At 40.8% G+C, this 20,003-nt stretch overlaps 1 protein-coding gene and 1 pseudogene across 2 annotated transcripts in view; both read left to right on the top strand.

Annotated features, from left to right (window-relative positions):
- The window catches only part of LOC127631575 (zinc finger and BTB domain-containing protein 16-A-like), a 100,366-nt gene extending 84,907 nt beyond the window's left edge, over positions 1-15,459 (top strand). For both annotated transcript variants that reach the window (XM_052109758.1, XM_052109757.1), the window contains 3 exons: positions 2,397-2,567; positions 8,562-8,729; positions 11,399-15,459. In XM_052109758.1, coding sequence (XP_051965718.1) covers positions 2,397-2,567; positions 8,562-8,729; positions 11,399-11,628 — 569 coding nt within the window. In that variant the 3' untranslated portion in view covers positions 11,629-15,459. The remainder of the gene's footprint in view (positions 1-2,396; positions 2,568-8,561; positions 8,730-11,398) is intronic.
- Positions 15,460-17,316: 1,857 nt separating this feature from the next.
- Positions 17,317-20,003, top strand: part of LOC127631665 (transmembrane protease serine 5-like) — a 40,024-nt pseudogene continuing 37,337 nt past the window's right edge.

Raw genomic sequence — 20,003 nt, 5'->3', positions numbered from 1 at the left:
GAAAAGTTTACGTTTTCCTATGTCAGGCTAAGGTCATAAATGGTTTATGCATAAACCGAACGTGGATTTTTGCCGATTACCCCTATTTCATGTTGCATGTAAATTCCTTTTAATGCCGTTCTTTGTGCATCTTGTGTTTGTGCACAAGGTTGTTTACATTTTGATGTCAAAAGCAAAGAATAATCTTATGAGTTCAAATCTCATGTAAACGTTTTTCTTGCATTTTCAGATTTTTTTGAATAAGATTGTTTTCTGTAGTTATCAGCGTATTGGTGTGCATGCAAACACAAAAACCGCGTGCTTCAATGGAAGAAAGGAAATCTGACACTGTGTCACATTTAAAGGAATAGTTCACCCAAAAATGTAAATTCTCTCATCATTTACTCACCCTCATGCCATCCCAGATAAGTATGACTTTCTTTCTTCTCCACTAGGTCCATTATGCCAGTGAATGGTTACCAGGACTTAGAATCTCCAAAAATTACAAAAAAAACAGCATATAAGTACAACCCAATTCCGAAAAAGTTGGGACAGTATGAAAAATGCTAATAAAAACAAAAAGGAGTGATTTGTAAATTATATTCACCTTTGCTATATTGAGAGCACTACAGCTACAGATTATATGATGTTTTTCCTTGTGAATTTATTAGTTTTTTTTATGTACAGTCATTTCAAATCAGATGATTGCAACATGTCCCCCAACAGATGCTTCAGCAAATAATCCAGCACTGTGAGAACAATGTTCCCCAAAGACTAATTGGAAGGATTTTGGGCATTTCACCCTCTACAGTACACAATATAGTTAAAAGATTCAAGGAATCTGGTCAAATCTCGGCAAGTAACGTGCAAAACAAAAACCACTTCTGAATGTGTGTGATCTCTGATCCCTCAGACATCACTGTCTTAAAAATCATCATTGATCTGTAATGGATATTGTTAACATGGCCTTGAGATAACTTTATAAACCTTTGTTAGTCAACGCCACTCGCCATTGCATCAACAGATGCAAGTTAAGACTTTACTATGCAAAGCATAAGCCATACATCAACACTGTCCAGAAGTTCTGTCGACTTCTCAGGTCTCGGTTTCAACTTAGATGGAATGTTGAACAGTGGAACCATGTTTTCTCATCTGAAGAGTTCACATTTCAAAAGGTTTTGATAAACACAGCCGTCATGTTATCCGAGCCAAAGAGGAAAAGGGCCATCCAAGCTGTTATTAGTGTCAAGTCCAAAAGTTAGTGTCTGTATGGGCCAGGGGTGTGTCAGTGCCCATGACATGGCAAGACACATCTGTTAGAACATCATGAATGCAGACAGATACTGTATGTACAAATTTTGGAGCAACAAATACTGCCATCCAGCATTGTCTTTTCCAGGGATGCCCCTGCAATTTCCAGCAGGACAATTTCAAACCACGCACTGCCCAGATTACAAGTGCATGGCTGTGTAAGCAGAGAGTGTGGGTGCTAGATTGGCCTGCCCGCAGTCCTGACCATCTCCAATTGAGAATGTGTGGTGCATTATTAAGCACACCATCTTAAAAAACTTGTGTCTTCAGTGACCAAATGCTTAATAAGTGTTATTAGAAGAAATTGTGATGTTTCACAGTGGTAAACACTCGACTGTCCCAACTTTTTTGGAACATGTTGAAAAAAACAAAACAATGAATTTGGCATACAGTGAACAATGAATTTTGAAATACCATTAAGCAGAATTGTAAATATTTTACATTGTAACTGTTAACTTAAGTTAAACTAGATTTATTTTCAGGTTTAATTGAATCCAGATTTTCATTGTGATATTTGGAATCCACTGTAAATTAGTCCAAAAAAAAATTCATTTATGAATCTCATCTCTCAGTCCCCAATGGCCCTTCGTAACGATGCCCCCATCAATGTCAGCCCTTAAACTGGGAGAGAAGGGTACAGAGAGAGCTCAGGCAACTTGTCCGACTACATTTACACAAAAATCACATTAAAGACATGCTGTCAGTGATAAAGTCGAGAGGCTCGTTTTTATGTGTCTTGTGCACTAATGATTTTTATTTATTTTTTCGACTCTAAGCTGTCGTAAATGCTGATTGATTGAGTAAAAAGTCAGTCCCTGCCTGTGGTTCATGGGCCTACCACTGGGCTTTGACAAAGATTTTAAATTAGAGAGAGCTTTACTTGAAAGATACATTATTGATTGGCCATAGATACTGAAAAGCACTGTTTTTTTGTTGTGGAGAAAAGAGAAACTAAGGCAGTATGTCTTTTTACCGCATCTGTTATGGAGTTTTTGAACTTGTTCATTAATTTTTCTACAATTTAGCTAGTTGCTAAGTGAATGCAATCAAATTCTGCATGCTTTACCCTAAATACTAATTGCACACATTTTTTGTCTCTTTGTCAGGTTCAGACATGGCTGTTTTCTGTCTGTTGTGTGGCAAGCGTTTCCAGACACAGAAGGCTTTGCAGCAGCACATGGAGATTCATGCCGGTATGCGCAGCTACATCTGCAGTGAGTGTGAACGCACCTTCCCGAGCCACACGGCGCTCAAACGCCATCTCCGTTCACACACAGGTAAGCTTCACCTGAAACCTCGCTCACAAAGATCTAATATCTGAGTCATCTAAAAGCTAATTAATGACATTTCACATGCATATAGCGTAGAGTAGGGCAAGTGATCCAGATTTTAAGAAGTTCTTAACAGAAGTTGGGGAAGAGAATGTTCTTGTAATCTTTCTAAGGTTATATAAACGATTGTAACAAACAAAACTTTTGAATATCAGGTTAAAGTCTTGTGCATATTATTACTTTTCAATGCCACCATAACAATAGACCCCTAACAAAGTGGTAACGTGCGCACATAATGGGCAGCAGTCTTCTTTTATTATATGCTGTTGGAAAGCAGGCAAGGCTATATTTATTACTACTTCTTGAATATGTGGAAACATACTTCTTTTTCCAAACTGATCTCACAGAATCAGTAGGCTGACTAGCTAAAATCAGTCTGTGCTTACTGAAATTCAAAACACTTCCCCCAGTGGCCAAAGTGGTAAGTGTTGCTGGGTATATGGGCACGTATGAGTTCCATTTTCTGGGTAAAGTGTCCACAAAGGGGAGCCAAAAGCGAGTTGTTTTCAACTGTACAGGATGTAATACAGTGAAGAGGAGTACCTTTTTACAGTATAAACTGAACGTCCTAACCCTTAACCTAACCAACAGTGAATGTTTGAGGAAAGAATGTAATCTCTGAATCATGCTCGTCACTGATAGAGTGAACACAATTACTTCCTTGTTTCAATGCTGGATCTGAACCCAGGTCTCCCATGCAACTGACACAGCGTGCTTCCGGTCACACCACTGGGAATGGTTAACATGCTGGAGTGATGCAAAAATGTGTGGTGGGAGATTGTCATTGAGTCTGCGTAATATGGCTGATCCTAGGCTGCTCTAACTCTTGAAAACAACATGCAGGCTTCTCATGTGACCATGTTGGTTTTTCACCATTCCATTTGTGTAATATTAGAATCTTAGAGTGTGTGAACTCAAATTTCAAATGAAAAAATAATGGATGAATTGTAAGAAGGAATTAAGTAATATTGATAACATTTACCCATATGACTGCAGCAGGTTGAACTATATAAACATGATTCTCCCAAATGTTTTGGTGCTTATTTTTAGAACTAGCCACATCAGTTCACTTTGTGTAAACACTTTTAATATAGTTATCTCTGTACTGTCCTTCACAACAAGACAAAAACAGAATCTATATGGTATAGAAATACACTGAACACCAGTCAGAGTGTGCACAAATTGACTTGATCCATTTGCTTGCCAGAGTGCTCCATTCTCTATTTTTTGCTCACTCTCTTTGACCTGAAATACCAGAAAGATTGTCAGAGACAGTTGAAGTCTAGACTCAACTTGTACATTTTTGATAAGAGGAGCCAGAAATGAAGGAAGGGTGTTTTTTTTTAAAGAGCAAAGGCATTAAGTATGTGCTCCATCTCACCACAGAACACTGGGTACATGAGTAGCTCCAGCAAAACATCTCAAAGCACATTTTGATGTTCCAAATTGTCTGAGTAAATGTCAACTAGAAATCTCAACAATCCAAATCAGTTTTTTTAAATCTTATTATTTGAATTGGAATACATTGAAAGTGTTTTTGTTTTGTTTTTTGTCATTTACAACATACAAACAGAGGAAACAGACAAAGTTAAAGCACTGTGTTTCAACAATTTTGGAGTCGTGTACTGCAAATTGAAGATTCAAGCAGACGATATCTGCTGGCAGAACTGGAAGAACATTTTTAATTACACTTTTAAATGACTGGAGACATATTGGAGGTCTCTATAACATACATACAGTACATAACTTTATTATATTTCTTCTGAAGTTCCATAGGAGAAATAAAAATAGAAACAAATGAGACATTTTTACATTCAGTAAGAGCTATAAAATGTATGTTGATGGCAGTTTGATCATGGGAGAATATGTTTAAGTAACATGTGTTTTCACCTGACTAGCATCTTTGATTAACATCTACATTTATATTTCATATGATCTGCATGGTATTTATGATATGAGGAGCAAATCCAACAAAGGGATGCATGAGTCTCCAGTCTCCCCTTTCTTCATTCTGCACATGTAGCCTGTTCTCATTAATATGCCATTCCTGTTCGCTCTCCATTTCACTGCCAGGCCATTTGCAGACAGTGGCGGCTGTCTATGTTCACAGCTGTGTTTGATAGTACAGAGAGCAAAGAGAGCATTGCTTATGGCACAGACAGCTCTCTCCAGATCATTTGGCCTTGGCTTGCTTGGGTATAGCTTTTTCAATATTTAAGAATTTGTATGTAAAATTCGACCCTTTTCATTTATTATGGAGGGCTAGCATTAATGTAACTTGAAGCATGCAGTAATTAATATGCACTTTAATATGAGCATCCCTCTTGATGTACAGCAACAGCAAACAAAAAAATTTGTTCACCTTTTTTCATTAAAAACATCTTTAAAAGATAAATTTGCTTAAAAGATAAGACCAATTTTAAGAGAATATATCTCAAATGAATGGGATGGTTTGTGTAGGATTAAAGTATATTTGAATTCCATTTCAAATTGTGCTTAAAACAAGAAAAACAATTGGCCAATGGAGGATGAAAAATAAACTTAATTTAAGATACATATTCTCTGAAAGCAAGTCTTAATAATTATGCAAGTCATACTTATTATGCAATTCTTTTAAATAAATGTATCGTGTTTTAAGAATGTTTCATATTTTTACTGGAAAACAAGAACACAAATATGGAAAACGTCTCGGTTACTGTCGTAATCTCCGTTCCCTAATGGAGGGAATGAGAAGTTGTGTCGATGTAGTGACACAAGGCAGCGCACTCGTCCTTCACTAACATGAAGATAACGCCGTGGTGGGCGCCTGGCGAATTTAATCGCATAGCCGAGTTGGATGGTTCTGGCCAACCAGCGCGAAGGGTTGGAGAGCAACAGCCACACGCCCAAACTCCGTGCAAGAGGCACTAACGGAAGGAACACATCCGACGTTCCTGGGGTGGGGCCTCGTGAAGGGGGAGCGTATCTGAGAGCGGTGCTCTGAGGTCAGTCACTACCCTCGTGAAGCTCTTTTAGCCACGATCGCGTTGTCCACCAGGGATATCGCGGCATAACCCTCAGCCAATCCGTTGTTAAGGGTAGTGAGAGCGGACGATCTGAAGGATCATGTTCAGGCAGTGAAAGGTGCCCTCCACAACCTCGTTAGCTCCTCGTGCACCTCCGGGAACAAGGGGACTGGGGGGGGGGTGTACATGGCCGCAAGCGGCACGCCGAACAAACGAACCAGCCGTCAAGCCGCGAGTGCTATGGGGCGGGTGGAAGGTTCCACTTTATCGACACTTGCGGCGGCCCAGGCAAGCATGCTGGTCAGTTCTGTATCGGGCTCAGACCCGAAGTCGCAAACCCGATCGAGTCCTCGGCGTCTGACATCACTAAGACGCTTCTCTGATGCAGCAATCAACATCTCATCCAACCCACAAGCTGAAGTGGCTTTCCCTCGATGGAAGGAAAGCCGTGACAGTAACGTTGCCATGGTCATGCTCTCGCAATGAGGTCATGAACCATCCATGAACGGTTTCTCAACGTGTTTATTGCCCTGACACGTAAGGGAGTGATCGTGGCTGTGAGAGGTGGAGAGGTGAAACCCTGAACTGCACAAAGACAGAAAGGCATCTTTAAAAAGACTCGTAGTAGTATTCAGCGGATTCGTAGTAGTATTCTGCTTGCAACCGAAGAAAAATTCTGAATTAATCCGCTTTCCAGCCTCCCTTTTATAACCATATGTCGGGGGGGTGGCATGCAAATTTTACTCACCAATTCTCATTGGCCTTTTCTCAAAGATCTGAAGGTTTCTCAGGGTCTCGAGAACGACCCCTAGTGCCACTACACTGAAACAATGTTGAGTGAGTGACAGAAGGGGAACAAGACAAAACTACTCGATAAAAAAATTATTTCAGCAGTGTTTATGAAATCATCACCAAAGAGCAGACTTTCAAAATTGAAATTTTACATTTACATTGGAACGTGATACCTGTATACGTTTCCTCCAATGTACGTGGCGTGCAGTTGATGTGAGTGATGTGTTCAGAATGCGCACAGAGTAGACGGCTTTAGCGCATTAGCATGCCTTTGGTGTCGCAAGTCTGGCCTGCCTGCTGCCTGCCTCTGGGCAATTAACTTTAATGACAGACAGGCTGGAGGGCTTTTCAGAAGGTGCATCGGATAAGTTGATACAGATGCATAAAGACTGCCACTCTATCTATCATCTTATATCTGCTCACAAGGGATCTCATCTCCCCCTCCCCACTTTGTTCTTGCATCCAAGATAGAAACCCATTCATCTCATCCAGAAGTGTATTTGAATGTGAATGGCTGGCTGCGATTGGCTTAGAGAACGTGCACTGGGAATTTCTGCATTGTCTCTTAAGAGGAGGGTTTAAGTCAGAGCATGACAGAATATAACAAGAGACACAATTTATTCCTGGGCACGGCTAGCACTTGGACAAGGAGATAATGAAGAGCATAGGTCACTGGCGATGACATTAAAGCTGCGGCGCACGAGCTGATATGCATTAAATATTGTGAGTGTTATATGGCACTGCTGTCTTTGGAAAAGAAATGAGAGGCTGTTAGTCTGAGCAAGAAAGCAATTAGCAACCGGCTGCTGTTGGAAATCACCACATAGTATCAGACTCTCACTGATCATTGACTTTGCCAACAAAAGAGAAACACGGCGGATAATTCCCTTTCAGAACCTTGTGATGTTTACTCAATATTAATAACTCTCTATCATTCGTGCGTAACTATCTGTCTGTCTTGATTTGTGTGATACATCGATGTGTGTTAAAAACGGTTCTTTGTGATCACTAAGGAAATGTTAGTTTTGTTGTCGACAACTGTACTATGGATTGCCTTTTCTCCTGGAAAATCCATTGTATGCCATACCCATGTAAGGTGGTCTAGCTGGTGTGTTTAACCAGCTCAACCACAGTACCCACCAGCTTATCCAAGGTAGTGAGACTTGTGCCTCTGCATAACAAAAAAGGTGTTTTCCAATCAGTGGGCATTTTCAAACCGCTTTACACAGTTTGCCTAACACGTTGAGATTCCCTACTTCCATTGGATAGTTCAGAAATGCCCATCCTGGTTTGGAAATGCCCACTAATTACTAAATTGATATTCCCTATTTTCATTGGATAGTTGAAAAATGCCCATCCCGATTTGAAAAAACCCACAGATTGAGAAATGTCCATTAGATGTTTCACAGAGACCTATACTTCAAGGTAGACTAAGAGCCCTTACCAGGTTGTCAAAGATGGTCTACCATGCTGACCTGAATCCCACCAATTGGTGATCCAGCTGATCAACCACCGAAAACAGCTTGGAATAACTAATTATCATAAATTACCAACTAGAAACTATGTTAAACCAGCAAGCATTAGAAGCTGATTTTAGTTGGATTTTCCAGTATGGTTCAGATACTGGGTTTCTAGAAAAGAAATGAACTGTGTACTTTTGAACTGAAAGAAAATCAACACATTAGATTTCAAATTACCACACAGCTCTGACATTGTAACCACATCATGCCGTATTTCAAAAAATCTCATTTGTGCTTTCCAACTCAAAATAAAACCAATTTTATTTAAGTTTATTACATTTTTTTATTTTATTTTATTTAGCATATTATTCAGGTAGTACACTGCATTAATAAAACACTAGTAAAAATGCTTCTGTTTTGCATTATTTTATTTATTTTTTGGATTTAATAAAGATTTTGACATTGACGTTTATATCAACAACAATCTGATTTTTGTACAAAGAAGTTAACATGTCGATGTCACAGAAGTGCAAATAGTTGATTAGTGACCAGATGTAGTAAAATCTTTTCTTTTAACATTTCTTTGTTTTAAAAAACTTAATTTAAAAAATTTACATCTGAAGTACTCCTTTAGAAATGAAAGTCTTTATTATTGTACACTAAGTATGTCCTCTGAACAACAGGTGACCACCCATTTGAGTGTGAGTTCTGTGGGAGCTGTTTCCGTGATGAGAGCACGCTGAAGGGACACAAGCGCATCCACAATGGAGAGAAGCCTTATGAATGTAATGGCTGTGGCAAGAAGTTCAGCCTCAAGCACCAGCTGGAGACCCACTACCGTGTCCACACAGGTCAGGCACATTCAGCACTAAAGCTTTTTAGCATTTTTTTTTTTATAGCATCCTCACCTCATCTTTTCAGCCCTGCAGACCAACTCATGATTGCTGCATGTTTACTGTGATTTCCAGAGCAGTGGCACATAAGGTAGCACACTTGCTCCTGACATATACAGTATAAGAACTGTTGCCTCAGGGACTAGGGTTCGAATCTGGCCTGTGTGATGTCCAGATCACTTTCCCCTACTTTTCTGTCTGCCTCTACTATTCTATGCCAAACATTTTGCACATGCAATGCTGCTCACAACATGTTATGTGAACACAAATGGCTATGGGTTCACTTTATTTTTACTTTTTCGTAAAACCAAATATATTTTCATACAAAAACACCAGGATAAAGAAGAATGTTTTTCATGTCACCAAATGCATAACTGAAGTAGTCGACACAGACTTAACCTGCAAGTGGCAGAATTTATTGACCTGTCTTGTAGCTGGTGTAACCCTAGCGAATATGACAGCACAAAAAACAAAAGCTATATATAAAATGATAAATTATTCGTGTTATGTTACATCAAGGCCTCAGTTTTAGGCTAATTAATTCAGATCTTGACATTTTCAGGCCCACACTAGATTAAATTCCTTGTTTCTGTTTTGTTCTGTCAAGGTCTGGCCTTGGTAGCATATTAAGTCTTTCAGCTGAGCTGGAATTACAGGCTGATTTCTACTCAATAAGGCAGCTGTTAAAGCAAACCTATCAGGAGGCCTGTCAAATAATTGCTGTCTTTGTGTCAACTGGGGCTGCGGCCAAAACATCAGACAGGTGAAGATAACAAGAGCAGAAACTCTGAGCTGAAAGGCCACCGCTCTTTCACACTACCAGCCAGAGAATCACTGGCATTTACACTTGCTGTCAATCCTAGATCAATACTCAGTTTGCACTGCTCTGCATCAGCCAGCACGCCCATGGCTATACACATCTGTTGTTCCCATCCTGGACAGCAGGGGTCATCTTAACACACATTCAATATTACCTGTCACAGCCAGTAGGCGGAGCCACATGTCCACTAATGTGGGAAAAATAAACATGTTACTATTGATTTCATTAGTCAATGCTGAAAGTTTCTTCGGAAAGTTTCTTCGGAGCCGACTGGTTGTGTATGCAGCGAGCTGCGAGTCACACACTGTTCCTCCCATCTCTGAATAGCAATTGCTGTTGGATCTACGGCACATATCAGCGGCTTTCTCCCTTCTCTGCACAGCAGTGCAGCTTTGCCCCTGGGCGCTTCGACAGCGCAGTAAAAGAGTTTATTTCTCTAAAGAGTTATTTTCTCTAAAAGAGCATATACACAGCTGGCGTTTAACATCCTTTTCAGGACAAGTCTTTATAAAGATGCTCTTCCGCACCTGTGTAGTTCCTGGATGCGGTAGAGTGCTCTCCGGTCTCGTGTGTCTGGGCAGCGATCACACCGATACATCGTTTGTGGATGGCTCATGTTCTCACTGCGAGAACATGACCATGGGCACATTGCGGTCGCGGCTTTCCATCCTCTGAAGCAACGCCACTCCAGCCGCCCCCCGCTTCGCTCCTTCTTCCCACCGGATTGAGGACGACCCGGCTGGCGATTGAGGTGATTTGGGGATGGCAGCGGGCTCGGTTTCGCCGGGTATGCCCCCGCGAACCACCCGCCCCCAGCCCCCTCCGAGGATGACGTCTTAATTGACCTCCAAAGCCTACAGCGCCACCGGACATGCCACTTCCGCACTGCATGCCATGGCCTTCCTGCAAGTTCACCAGGCCAAGGCACTTAAAGATCGGGGCCACGAAGGTCACAGCGTGGTCACTCGGGCAGGCAATGGCCACTCTTGTGGTTCAGGAACGACATCTATAGCTGGACCTGGTCGAGATGTGTGAAGTGGACAAGACAAGCTTCCTCGATGCACCTGTCTCCCAGTTCGGTCTTTACCGAGACACCGTCGAGGACTTTGCCCAGCAGTTCTCAGTGGTGAAGGGTGTCCTCCTGCGGCTTCCAAAAAACGCGCAGCTCCGACTCAACCTGGGCCCAGCTCTTAGCCCCTGCGTCGAGTGCCCCGCATGAAGCGCACGCCCCCCCCCGTCTCACAGACCCCTTTGAGGTCCCGGAAGGCTCCCAAGCAGTCCTGAGAGGCCCGACCCAGAGACCAAGACGTTGGTTACCATTTCCATGTCATGACAGAACCTAAAATTATTACAGATGTGATTATCTACAAAAAGTTAAGACATTTTTACACAAAATTGCATTAAAAATGCTAAATATACAATAATTTCCTAGATGATAACTGGATGTCACTTACATGAAATGGGATGAGTTCACATGACAACAATGATCATACTACTGAAATTATTTTTCATTAAGTAATGTCTGCTGTTTACCTTAATATTTTTTTAAGTAGTATGCGGCAGTATACATTATACAATGTGCAGTATTCAATAAGTTTGCTAGGATTCCATTCCACACATTCCTGTAACCATGTTAATGGCTGTGATGTAAACAATAGAAAAGTCAATATGACAAAGGAAATACATAAACACAGCAATGAAAACTGCGATCGTTAACCCATTTCATGAGTTGTTTAACTGATTTTTTAAGTTTACACAGCCGACTCTGTCATATTATTGGTGATTTGAAACATTTTGTTCTCCGCAGGTGAGAAGCCGTTTGAGTGCAAGCTATGTCACCAGCGCTCACGGGACTACTCGGCCATGATCAAACACCTGCGCACCCACAACGGCTCTTCACCATACCAATGCACCATCTGCCAGGAGAACTGCCCCAGCCTCTCGTCCATGCAGAAGCACATGAAGAGCCATAAGCCTGAGGATGTCCCCCCAGACTGGAGGATTGAGAAGACCTACCTGTACCTCTGCTACGTGTGAGACAGGGAGCTCAGACCCAGACAAAAGAACTGGAAATGTGGCGAGATGTGCAAACGGACAAACCTGAAGGTTTGCTTTTGGGCCAGGCCAAAGGAAGAGAGGGGGCGTTTTCAAAGTGATTAAATGTAATGTGGAATTTTTGACATTTTGCTCGCATTTGCATTGACATGCATTTTTTAAATCACATTTTACAGGATATAACTGCACTAAAACCTGTTTATGAAATGGAAATGTGATATGTCTCTAGGTGTAATAAAGGGATGTGAATTTGCAGAAAGTATTAGTACAGTCCACTGCTTCAAATTTGCCATCCCTTTGAAAAAACAGGCAGGAATCTGTTTGCTTTCCACTTTGTTTATTTGAGAAATTTACAGCATTATCATACTTGTAATGTTTTATTCCCATAAGGATTCTCTGGAAAGCTCACTTTTCCTTGAACATAGAACACCTATAGAATATTTCTATAGAATACCTATAGAATATTCTGCGTTCAATACATGTTAAGCACAATCGACAGCAATTGTGGCAAATTCTACAAATAAAAATTGGACACGCTTCTCCTTTTCATTAAAACATAAAAACAAAAAATAAGCAAAAATCGAGGTTACAGTGAGGCACTTACAATGAAGTGATTGAGCCCAATTTTTGGAAGGTTTAAAAGCATGTGAATCTTATTATTTTATAAAAGCACTTACATTAATTCTTCTGGATTATTTGAGATGTAAAATGTTTTAATCATATTTTTTGCAGGATTACAGGGTTTACGACGTTGCAGTGTCATGGCAATGAAGTTGTGAAACTATATATAACTTTACACAGAAAAGAGGAGATCTTATCACACTTAAATCATGTTATCACGCATATTGTTTATGTCTTGTGGCTATACTTTTGAAACCGTGAGTATGGTAATGTTTATGAAATTGCCATATAATTTTACATTGTAAGTGCCTCTGTAATCCAATTTGTTTATTTTATTTTTTAAGAAAAGGAGGAATAAGTCCAAATAATTTTTTGTCGTAAGGAACATTATGCCACAAATGCTTTCAATCAAGCTTAACTTCAATTGAACCCGGAATAGTCCTTTTAAAGAATGATATTGAGTCAAATAAGAACATGGACTAAAGCTCAATTTAAACACAAACATGATAATAATACAAGATAAACACATCAGTGGATGAGTTCATGCCCTTTTACCTTCTCTTAAATTCATTATTAGGCTTTTTAGTCCACAATTTTCATGATTTTTTTAAATAAAAACATGTGTGTCGAAATGCACAAGTTTGGACCCATTAATCATTCTCTTCAAAGCAGAATAAAGTGCTTAATGAAACACAATTTTCTCAGAGGTACATCCAAATTGTGCTGCCAAGCAACTGAAGTGGATGTTCAGGAACATTTATTTAAATAACTACACTGTGCACTTTCAGAGTTTTAGAGGCCATTTTTGGTTGTTTTAAGGACCACATTCTGCATTTAGTGCATTCAGACGAAGCCAGAGAGGTGAATCCATATTATTTGCTTTAGATTTCAGTCAGTTCCATATCAAATAATACAGTTGTTCAGTTAATTTCACTCTTAAGGTCATAACGGAACATGCTAAATTGCTGTGATACAAGCATTTTTAGTCAAAGAATTTCACAGCTAATGAACTGTTAACACGACAATAGTTTCTCATACTCAGAAACCAATTAAAGAGATTATATTTTAGATTAAAAAGTGAAAATGCAGTATATGTTTCTGCAGGCTTCTGCCGAGGATACTTGTGTAGTTAGATCGCCGTTATTGTTTATCTTTGTGTTCTGACATCTCTGTGTTCAAATGTTTTACTTGAATTGCCTAATTTTGTTACCTCACATGCTAGATTTATTTTTGTACTCATCTCTTTTTCTCTAATTTCCTGCTGAGCTGTGTTTAAGAGCGGGAATTATTCTTTGCTATGACAGAACGGAATTAATCAGTATCGGTAAACCACACTATTCAGTGGTGTAATCTTGTTAGTGAGCTCCGTACTAGTCTGAAACCCTTGCACAAGTGTGTATATCTGCCTCTCGGTTATCTTTTTCAGGCCTACCTCTACACTGCTCTCGATTTTGCACTAAAGCAAAAGCACACTTTTGCAACACTTTTGCTTTGCTTGAGACTGGCATTTTCATTCACACTCAGTCTCATTGTCCATTCGCTGAAATCTAGGTTTGTTTGTCATTATATTCACACTCCTTGCGATTATAAGTTTTTTCAGCCTGAAAGGGTATATGCATTCATTCTGAGTGATTGTAGGATAGTGTTGAGAAAATGTTTAGTTGTTAGATACTTGAGGGATAAACTTGAAACAATGTGAAACGAAGAGAGATCTTTTTTATGTGAAAATTATTCAAGCGTTGAATCATCTGAAATGCAGTACTCGTGTGCCGTTATGCGGGAGATGTTAGCTTGAAAGAAAATAAAAAAGAAAAGGGGATTTTCTGTGAAAATAAATCTCTGAGACAAGAGCCAAAAGTGGCACTTTGATAAGGGAATATGTTGTATTTTTGTATGGGGTAATGTGTGACCCCTGTTCTTTTGTTCATTGAAGTTAGGCGAATATTTTTACGGTAACTTTTGCATTGTGCTTGTTCTTGATTTGTGTATAAAAATTGTTTTCTTGTGCTTATTTTACTATGTTAAAAATATACAGTAGTAGATGTTTGTAAAAACAAATCGTAGTCATTGCTGCTGGGTGTTCATAATTGACGATGATGATAATAATTCCACATTTTGAGTGTGAAAAATAACTTTGAGTGATCTAATGCCAAGAGCTGTAGGCCTGTCACAGTCATGGAGCACAACAAACCAGTAAAACATCAAAAGAAAAGATGTATCTGTGTCTTTGTATTGTATTCACTGCTCACTGTAAGATTAGACTCACCTTTAAGATCTGTACTGGTCCTCGTGTTTGCAGTGTGAGTCAATGTGTGAAACGTATTCAGTGTTAAATACATGCACCCGTTAAAAACACGTCAGAGAGGTGCTCATGTAAATGATTTGATACATCTTCTGTATTCATGTACACAGGGATCAGTTTTTGTTCTGTATGTGTGTCTTTCTACAAAGTCACCTTGTTATGAGCTGTGCTCTTAGGCAATCAGGGATGCCTTCACTTAACTCATAGAACATCAGAAATATTGCATTAAAAATTACATTCCACACTTCCTGGTCATTGTAGAAATGCTGTGCTTAGATTTTAAACCCCCATTATAAAACACTTTAGTTAAATCCATTGGAAACAACATTGTGAAGGTTGCAAATTTGACTTGTCATTGACATTTTTTTTCAGTTATCACAAGCAATAATTCTTCAGGTCAGATTGTACATGAAAACTCGGCATCCCTGCTGCTGTATCACTGTGTTTTATTTTGCTTTCAGACAGGAAGTAGCCATGTCACTCAGTGCTCCCATATTTGTGCCACTGTTACACAAATTAATACTTTGGACTGAGGATCCACGTGGGACCAAACAGCCATTTTCGCTCCATTTGCCTTGTTATAATCACAAGACCGTCCTTGGTGTCGAAATGGTTTTACGTTCATTGTGTTTTTCTTTATTGTATTGTCTACCTCAGCACCAGTTATTTGTGTAACTTTATAAAGGTGCCCGAATGTTGTTACATTGTTTTGTGCATACGTTTTGTAGCCTTGTAGGGTTTTCTTTTCTTTATTTCAGCATAGAGATGCTGTTTTGAAGCACTGTGTGGTGATTTTGATGCTGCAAATAGAGGTGTAGGTTTCTTTTTCCTTCTCTATGTGGGTTCAGACACATCTCTGTATATGTCAGTGTTCTAAAATAAACTTCTCAAAGAAATTTTGTGGCACAGCTTTCATGTCTTCACCACTGATCACTTTCAGATTGACAATTGTGCCTTCCGGCAGGAGGGAGGACACATGAAACATGCACCTGTGTTAACATGCATGATTAACACTGATTTTTATAGCTTATCAAACTGGAAGTTACAAAGAGATAAAAGCAGGTTACTTCCCAGTTCTACAATCTTGTTTGCAATTACTGAGATAAGGTTGAGATGAGATTAGTTATATGAAAATGCATATATATTTGAAAAGGTGTTTTAATATGTTCTCAAATATTTTTACAATATGTATCACGAAGGTGTTAGATTTCATATATCTCCCCTCTTAAGATGTATTTGGTAATTGGGCCCTCTAGTGATGACTTGCGTTACTGAAACCAACATTAATGTTAGTGCTTAGGAAGTTGAAGATGAACTTCCTGATTAATAAGCTTATATATATATATATATATATATATATATATATATATATATATATATATATATATAGGTATGTGTTTAAGTAAAATGAAACTTTTGTTTTATTCTATAAACTACTGACAATATTTCTCCAAAATTCAAAATAAAAAATATTGTCATTTAGAGCATTCATTTGCAGAAAATTACAACTGGTCAAAATAACAAAAAGATGCAATGTTTTTAGACCTCGAATAATGCAAAGAAAACAAGTACATATTCATTTTTAAACAAAACAACGCTAATGTATTGATGTATTTCACAATGGGTGTGAGACACGGTGGCTTGAAGCCCATCTAACATTAGATGACCAAAAATCTATATTTTGCCACTTCATATTAATGATGAGATCTTTCTATTTATTGACTGAAAAAAAGACTTTGCTAAAAAGATTGTCTGGCATTGAAACAGCCCAGATATAATAATCTGCAAAACATTTTTTTTTTTTTTTTTTTTTTTAACAAACAATTCATCCTGCTAAAGACAGGGACAGTAAATTCCATTTCTGAAGCTTCAAGTTTATATTATTGACCAGAGGGACAAAATTTATTTATATTGATCTGAAAAGCATCGGGTGATGTTGAACCCAAAATTATGTCAGAGCAACTTAATTTATTTTGTCTAAGACAAGTTTGATGGTAAAGATCTTACAAGCTTTTGAACATGCTCAGTTTAAAACTCAGTCCTGATGACTGGAGGCCATTAGTGGCCAAATGATCTAATGATGATATATAGTAGTCATAAACCATCTGTTGAAGTCATGGAAAGGTGTTTTACCCTTTCCTAGTAATACCCCTGAAATGATGTGAGTTTCTAAGCATAATAAATGAAGGCTGAAAGGTTACCTTTTACATTTTAGCTGTTTCATGATTTAATAATAATAATTGTTTTACTGCTTATAGGTGTTAAGGACAGGTTCCATTGTAACCATAATTCATTATCTCATGGTGTCAGCATGTACAAGAATTAGCAGTAAATTAGCAGTCACATTGAAACTATTTCAAAACAATATTGGCAGTTGGAGTGTGACTAGAAAATGGCTTTTGCACATTTATTTTCATGAATACAACATACTCTAAAGTTTGGATGTAAGTCACGAGAGCTGAATCTAGATGCAGCAAGAACAATATAATAAAGAAAATAAACAAAGTATAAAATAACTTGGTAAACACAGGAACAAGGCAGAACTTGGAACTAGAAACATAAAACAAGTGAAACATCCATGATGGGAACTAGTACATAGGAACAGGGGTGAAACACAAGGCAACACAACAGTGAATCATGAGAGAACCCCTGCCTTGTTCCTTGGTAAACACAGGAACAAGGCAGAACTTGGAACTAGACACATAAAACAAATGAAACATCCATGATGGGAACTAGTACATAGGAACATGGGTGGAACACAAGGCAACACAACAGTGAATCATGAGAGAACCCCCCAGGAAGGCTGGCAAGATGCAGCGGAGACCAAAGAGGCCACAGCAGATCGAGTGGAAGGCCAAGAGACCAAAGAGTCCAGAGTAGATCAGGCGGATGGCCAGATTAACCAGGAGACCAGGGCAGATCAGGCGGATGTCCACGAGACAAAGGAGACCAGAGCATATCAGGCGGATAGCCAGGAGACCAAGGAGACCAGGGCAGATCAGGCAGATGGCCATGAGACCAAGGAGATCAGAGAAGATAAGGCGGACGGCCAGGACACCCAGAAGACCAGAGCAGATAAGGCTGACAGCCATGAGACCAAGGAGACCAGAGCAGATCAGGCGGATAGCCAAGAGACCCAGGAGACCAGAGCAGATCAGATTGATGGCCAGGAGACCCAGGAGACCAGAGTAGATCAGGTGGATGGCCAGGGGACCCAGGAGACCAGAGCAGATCAGGTGGATGGCCATGAGACCAAGGATATCAGAGCAGATCAGGCGGACGGCCAGGGGACCCAGGAGACCTGAGCAGATCAGGTGGATGGCCAGGGGACCCAGGAGACCAGAGCAGATCAGGTGGACGGCCAGGAGACCAGATCAGATCAGGCGGATGGCCAGGAGACTAAGAAGACCACAGCAGATCAGGCGGATAGCCAGGAGACCCAGGAGACCAAAGCAGATCAGGCGGATGGCCAGGAGACCCAGGAGACCACCTCAGGGTAGGGACTAGATGAGGAGGCCTGGTTGGCGACCACAGGGTCGAGATAGGGTCAGAAGGCCTGGGAGGTGGCCACAGACTAGAGACTGGAGCTGTGGAAGACTCTGAGGGCAGAACTGTGGAAGGTGGAAACGTTGCAGGCTCGAGGGGCGAAGCCATGGTAGGCAGAACCGCGGGAGGCTCGAAGCCATGGCCAAAGTTGGCAATGCTGGCTCTGGGACAGATGAGGCTGGCAATGCTGGCTCTGGCAGGCATGGGCATTGGCTTATTGGCAGTGGCAAGCGTGAGCGTTGGCTCATTGGCCGTGGCAGGAATGGCGTTGGCTCATTGGCCGTGGCAGGCACGGGCACTGACAATTTGTGAGGAAGGGTTTTCGTGGCCCTATGCACCGACATCAGTGGCGGATCATTCAACTTGGAGACAGGGAAGGCTTTGAGACAGGGGCTGCGGGAGGCTTGGAGCAAGACCAAGACTTGGCTGTGACATACCATGGAGCAGATTTAGATGTGGCCATGACATGGCGTGAAGCAGACTCAGACTTGACTGTGACATGGTGTGAAACAGACTCAGATTTGACTGTGACATGGTGTGGAGCAGACTTAGACTTGACTGTGATATGGCATGGAGCAGACTCAGACTTGAATGTGACATGGCATGAAGCAGACTCAGACGTGGCTGTGACATGGCATGGACCAGACTCAGACGTGGCTGTGACATGGCATGGAGCAGACTCAGACTTGGCTGTGACATGGCATGGAGCGGACACAGGTGTGGAAGGCTCGGAAGCTGAGATCGGAATTGAGAAAGAGGATCCTCTGAAGCGAGAGTTTTTAATATTAGCTTTACGTATTCCTCCCATGTGTAATCTCTGGTCTCTGGCAAATCCCTCCACTGGCGAGCTGTGAGTCCGATCCGGTATATGAATTTCAGGGTGGAATCTTCAAAACATGTGTGGCAGGCTTCGGTGCTCAAGAAGTGGGAGAATTCACTAATCGATAAGTCAGCCTGGCTCAATTGCATGAAGTATGCTGCTTGATCCATTTTGTGGTGAGTTTTTCCAGGCGGATAATGAGAGCACGGCCCACGCTGGTGCAGCGGTGGGGCATGATGTGGGAAATGGCCTCCGTCTGTTTCTTCACCACTGAGAACTGCTGGGTGAAGTCCGAATAGACCGAACTGGGAGACTGGGGCTTGAGGAAGCGTGTTTTGTCCACATCCCGCATCTCAACAAGGCAAAGATGAAGTTCCTGGACCATGAGGGTGGCCATCGGCTGCCCAAGTGTCCACGCTGTGACCTTCGTGGCCCTGAGGGTGAGGTCGGTTGCTGAGCGCAGATCCTGCAACAAGTCAGGGTCAGGACTATCCAAGTGCAGATCTTTGAGTGCCTTTGCCTGGTGAACTTGCAGGAGGGCCATTGCATGCAGGGTGGAGGCGGCCTCTACAGCGACGCTGTAGGCTTTGGAGGTCAGTGATGACGTCATCCTACAGGCCTTGGAGAGGAGCACGGGGCGATTATTCTTGTCAGTCTTATCTGTAAGATTAATTTTATTTTTCCAATTTCAGCACATAAGAAATAAAATGTACAAATATTTTTTTCTTAATTTAGGAGGATTATTAAGCAGATGCTTTTATCATAAGTTGCTTACAAATGAGAAGTGATGAATCCAAGGAAGAAAACAATGCAAGCAGAGCAACCGAATTTCAATTGAGTGCTAGAAGAGTATAAAAAACAAACTATAATTAATTATAAATGCCAAAGAAGATAGACTCGAGCGGGGCCGCTAGGTGAGGCAGCCTTATGCTAGGTGAATTCCGGTTTAAGCACTGAAGGGACAGTGGCAGTAAATGTGCAGGGGGGATCATTATGCACTAATACCGGGAACACCCCCGTGGTTGGGCAGGGTTACCCCAGACGGAGGTGTGAATCCTAACCACCCAG

Source organism: Xyrauchen texanus, chromosome 38 (assembly GCF_025860055.1).
Source record: "Xyrauchen texanus isolate HMW12.3.18 chromosome 38, RBS_HiC_50CHRs, whole genome shotgun sequence".
In the NCBI taxonomy this organism is placed as follows: domain Eukaryota; kingdom Metazoa; phylum Chordata; class Actinopteri; order Cypriniformes; family Catostomidae; genus Xyrauchen; species Xyrauchen texanus.
Note: the sequence above shows the minus strand (reverse complement) of the source record. Positions and strands in the feature narration are given on the sequence as shown.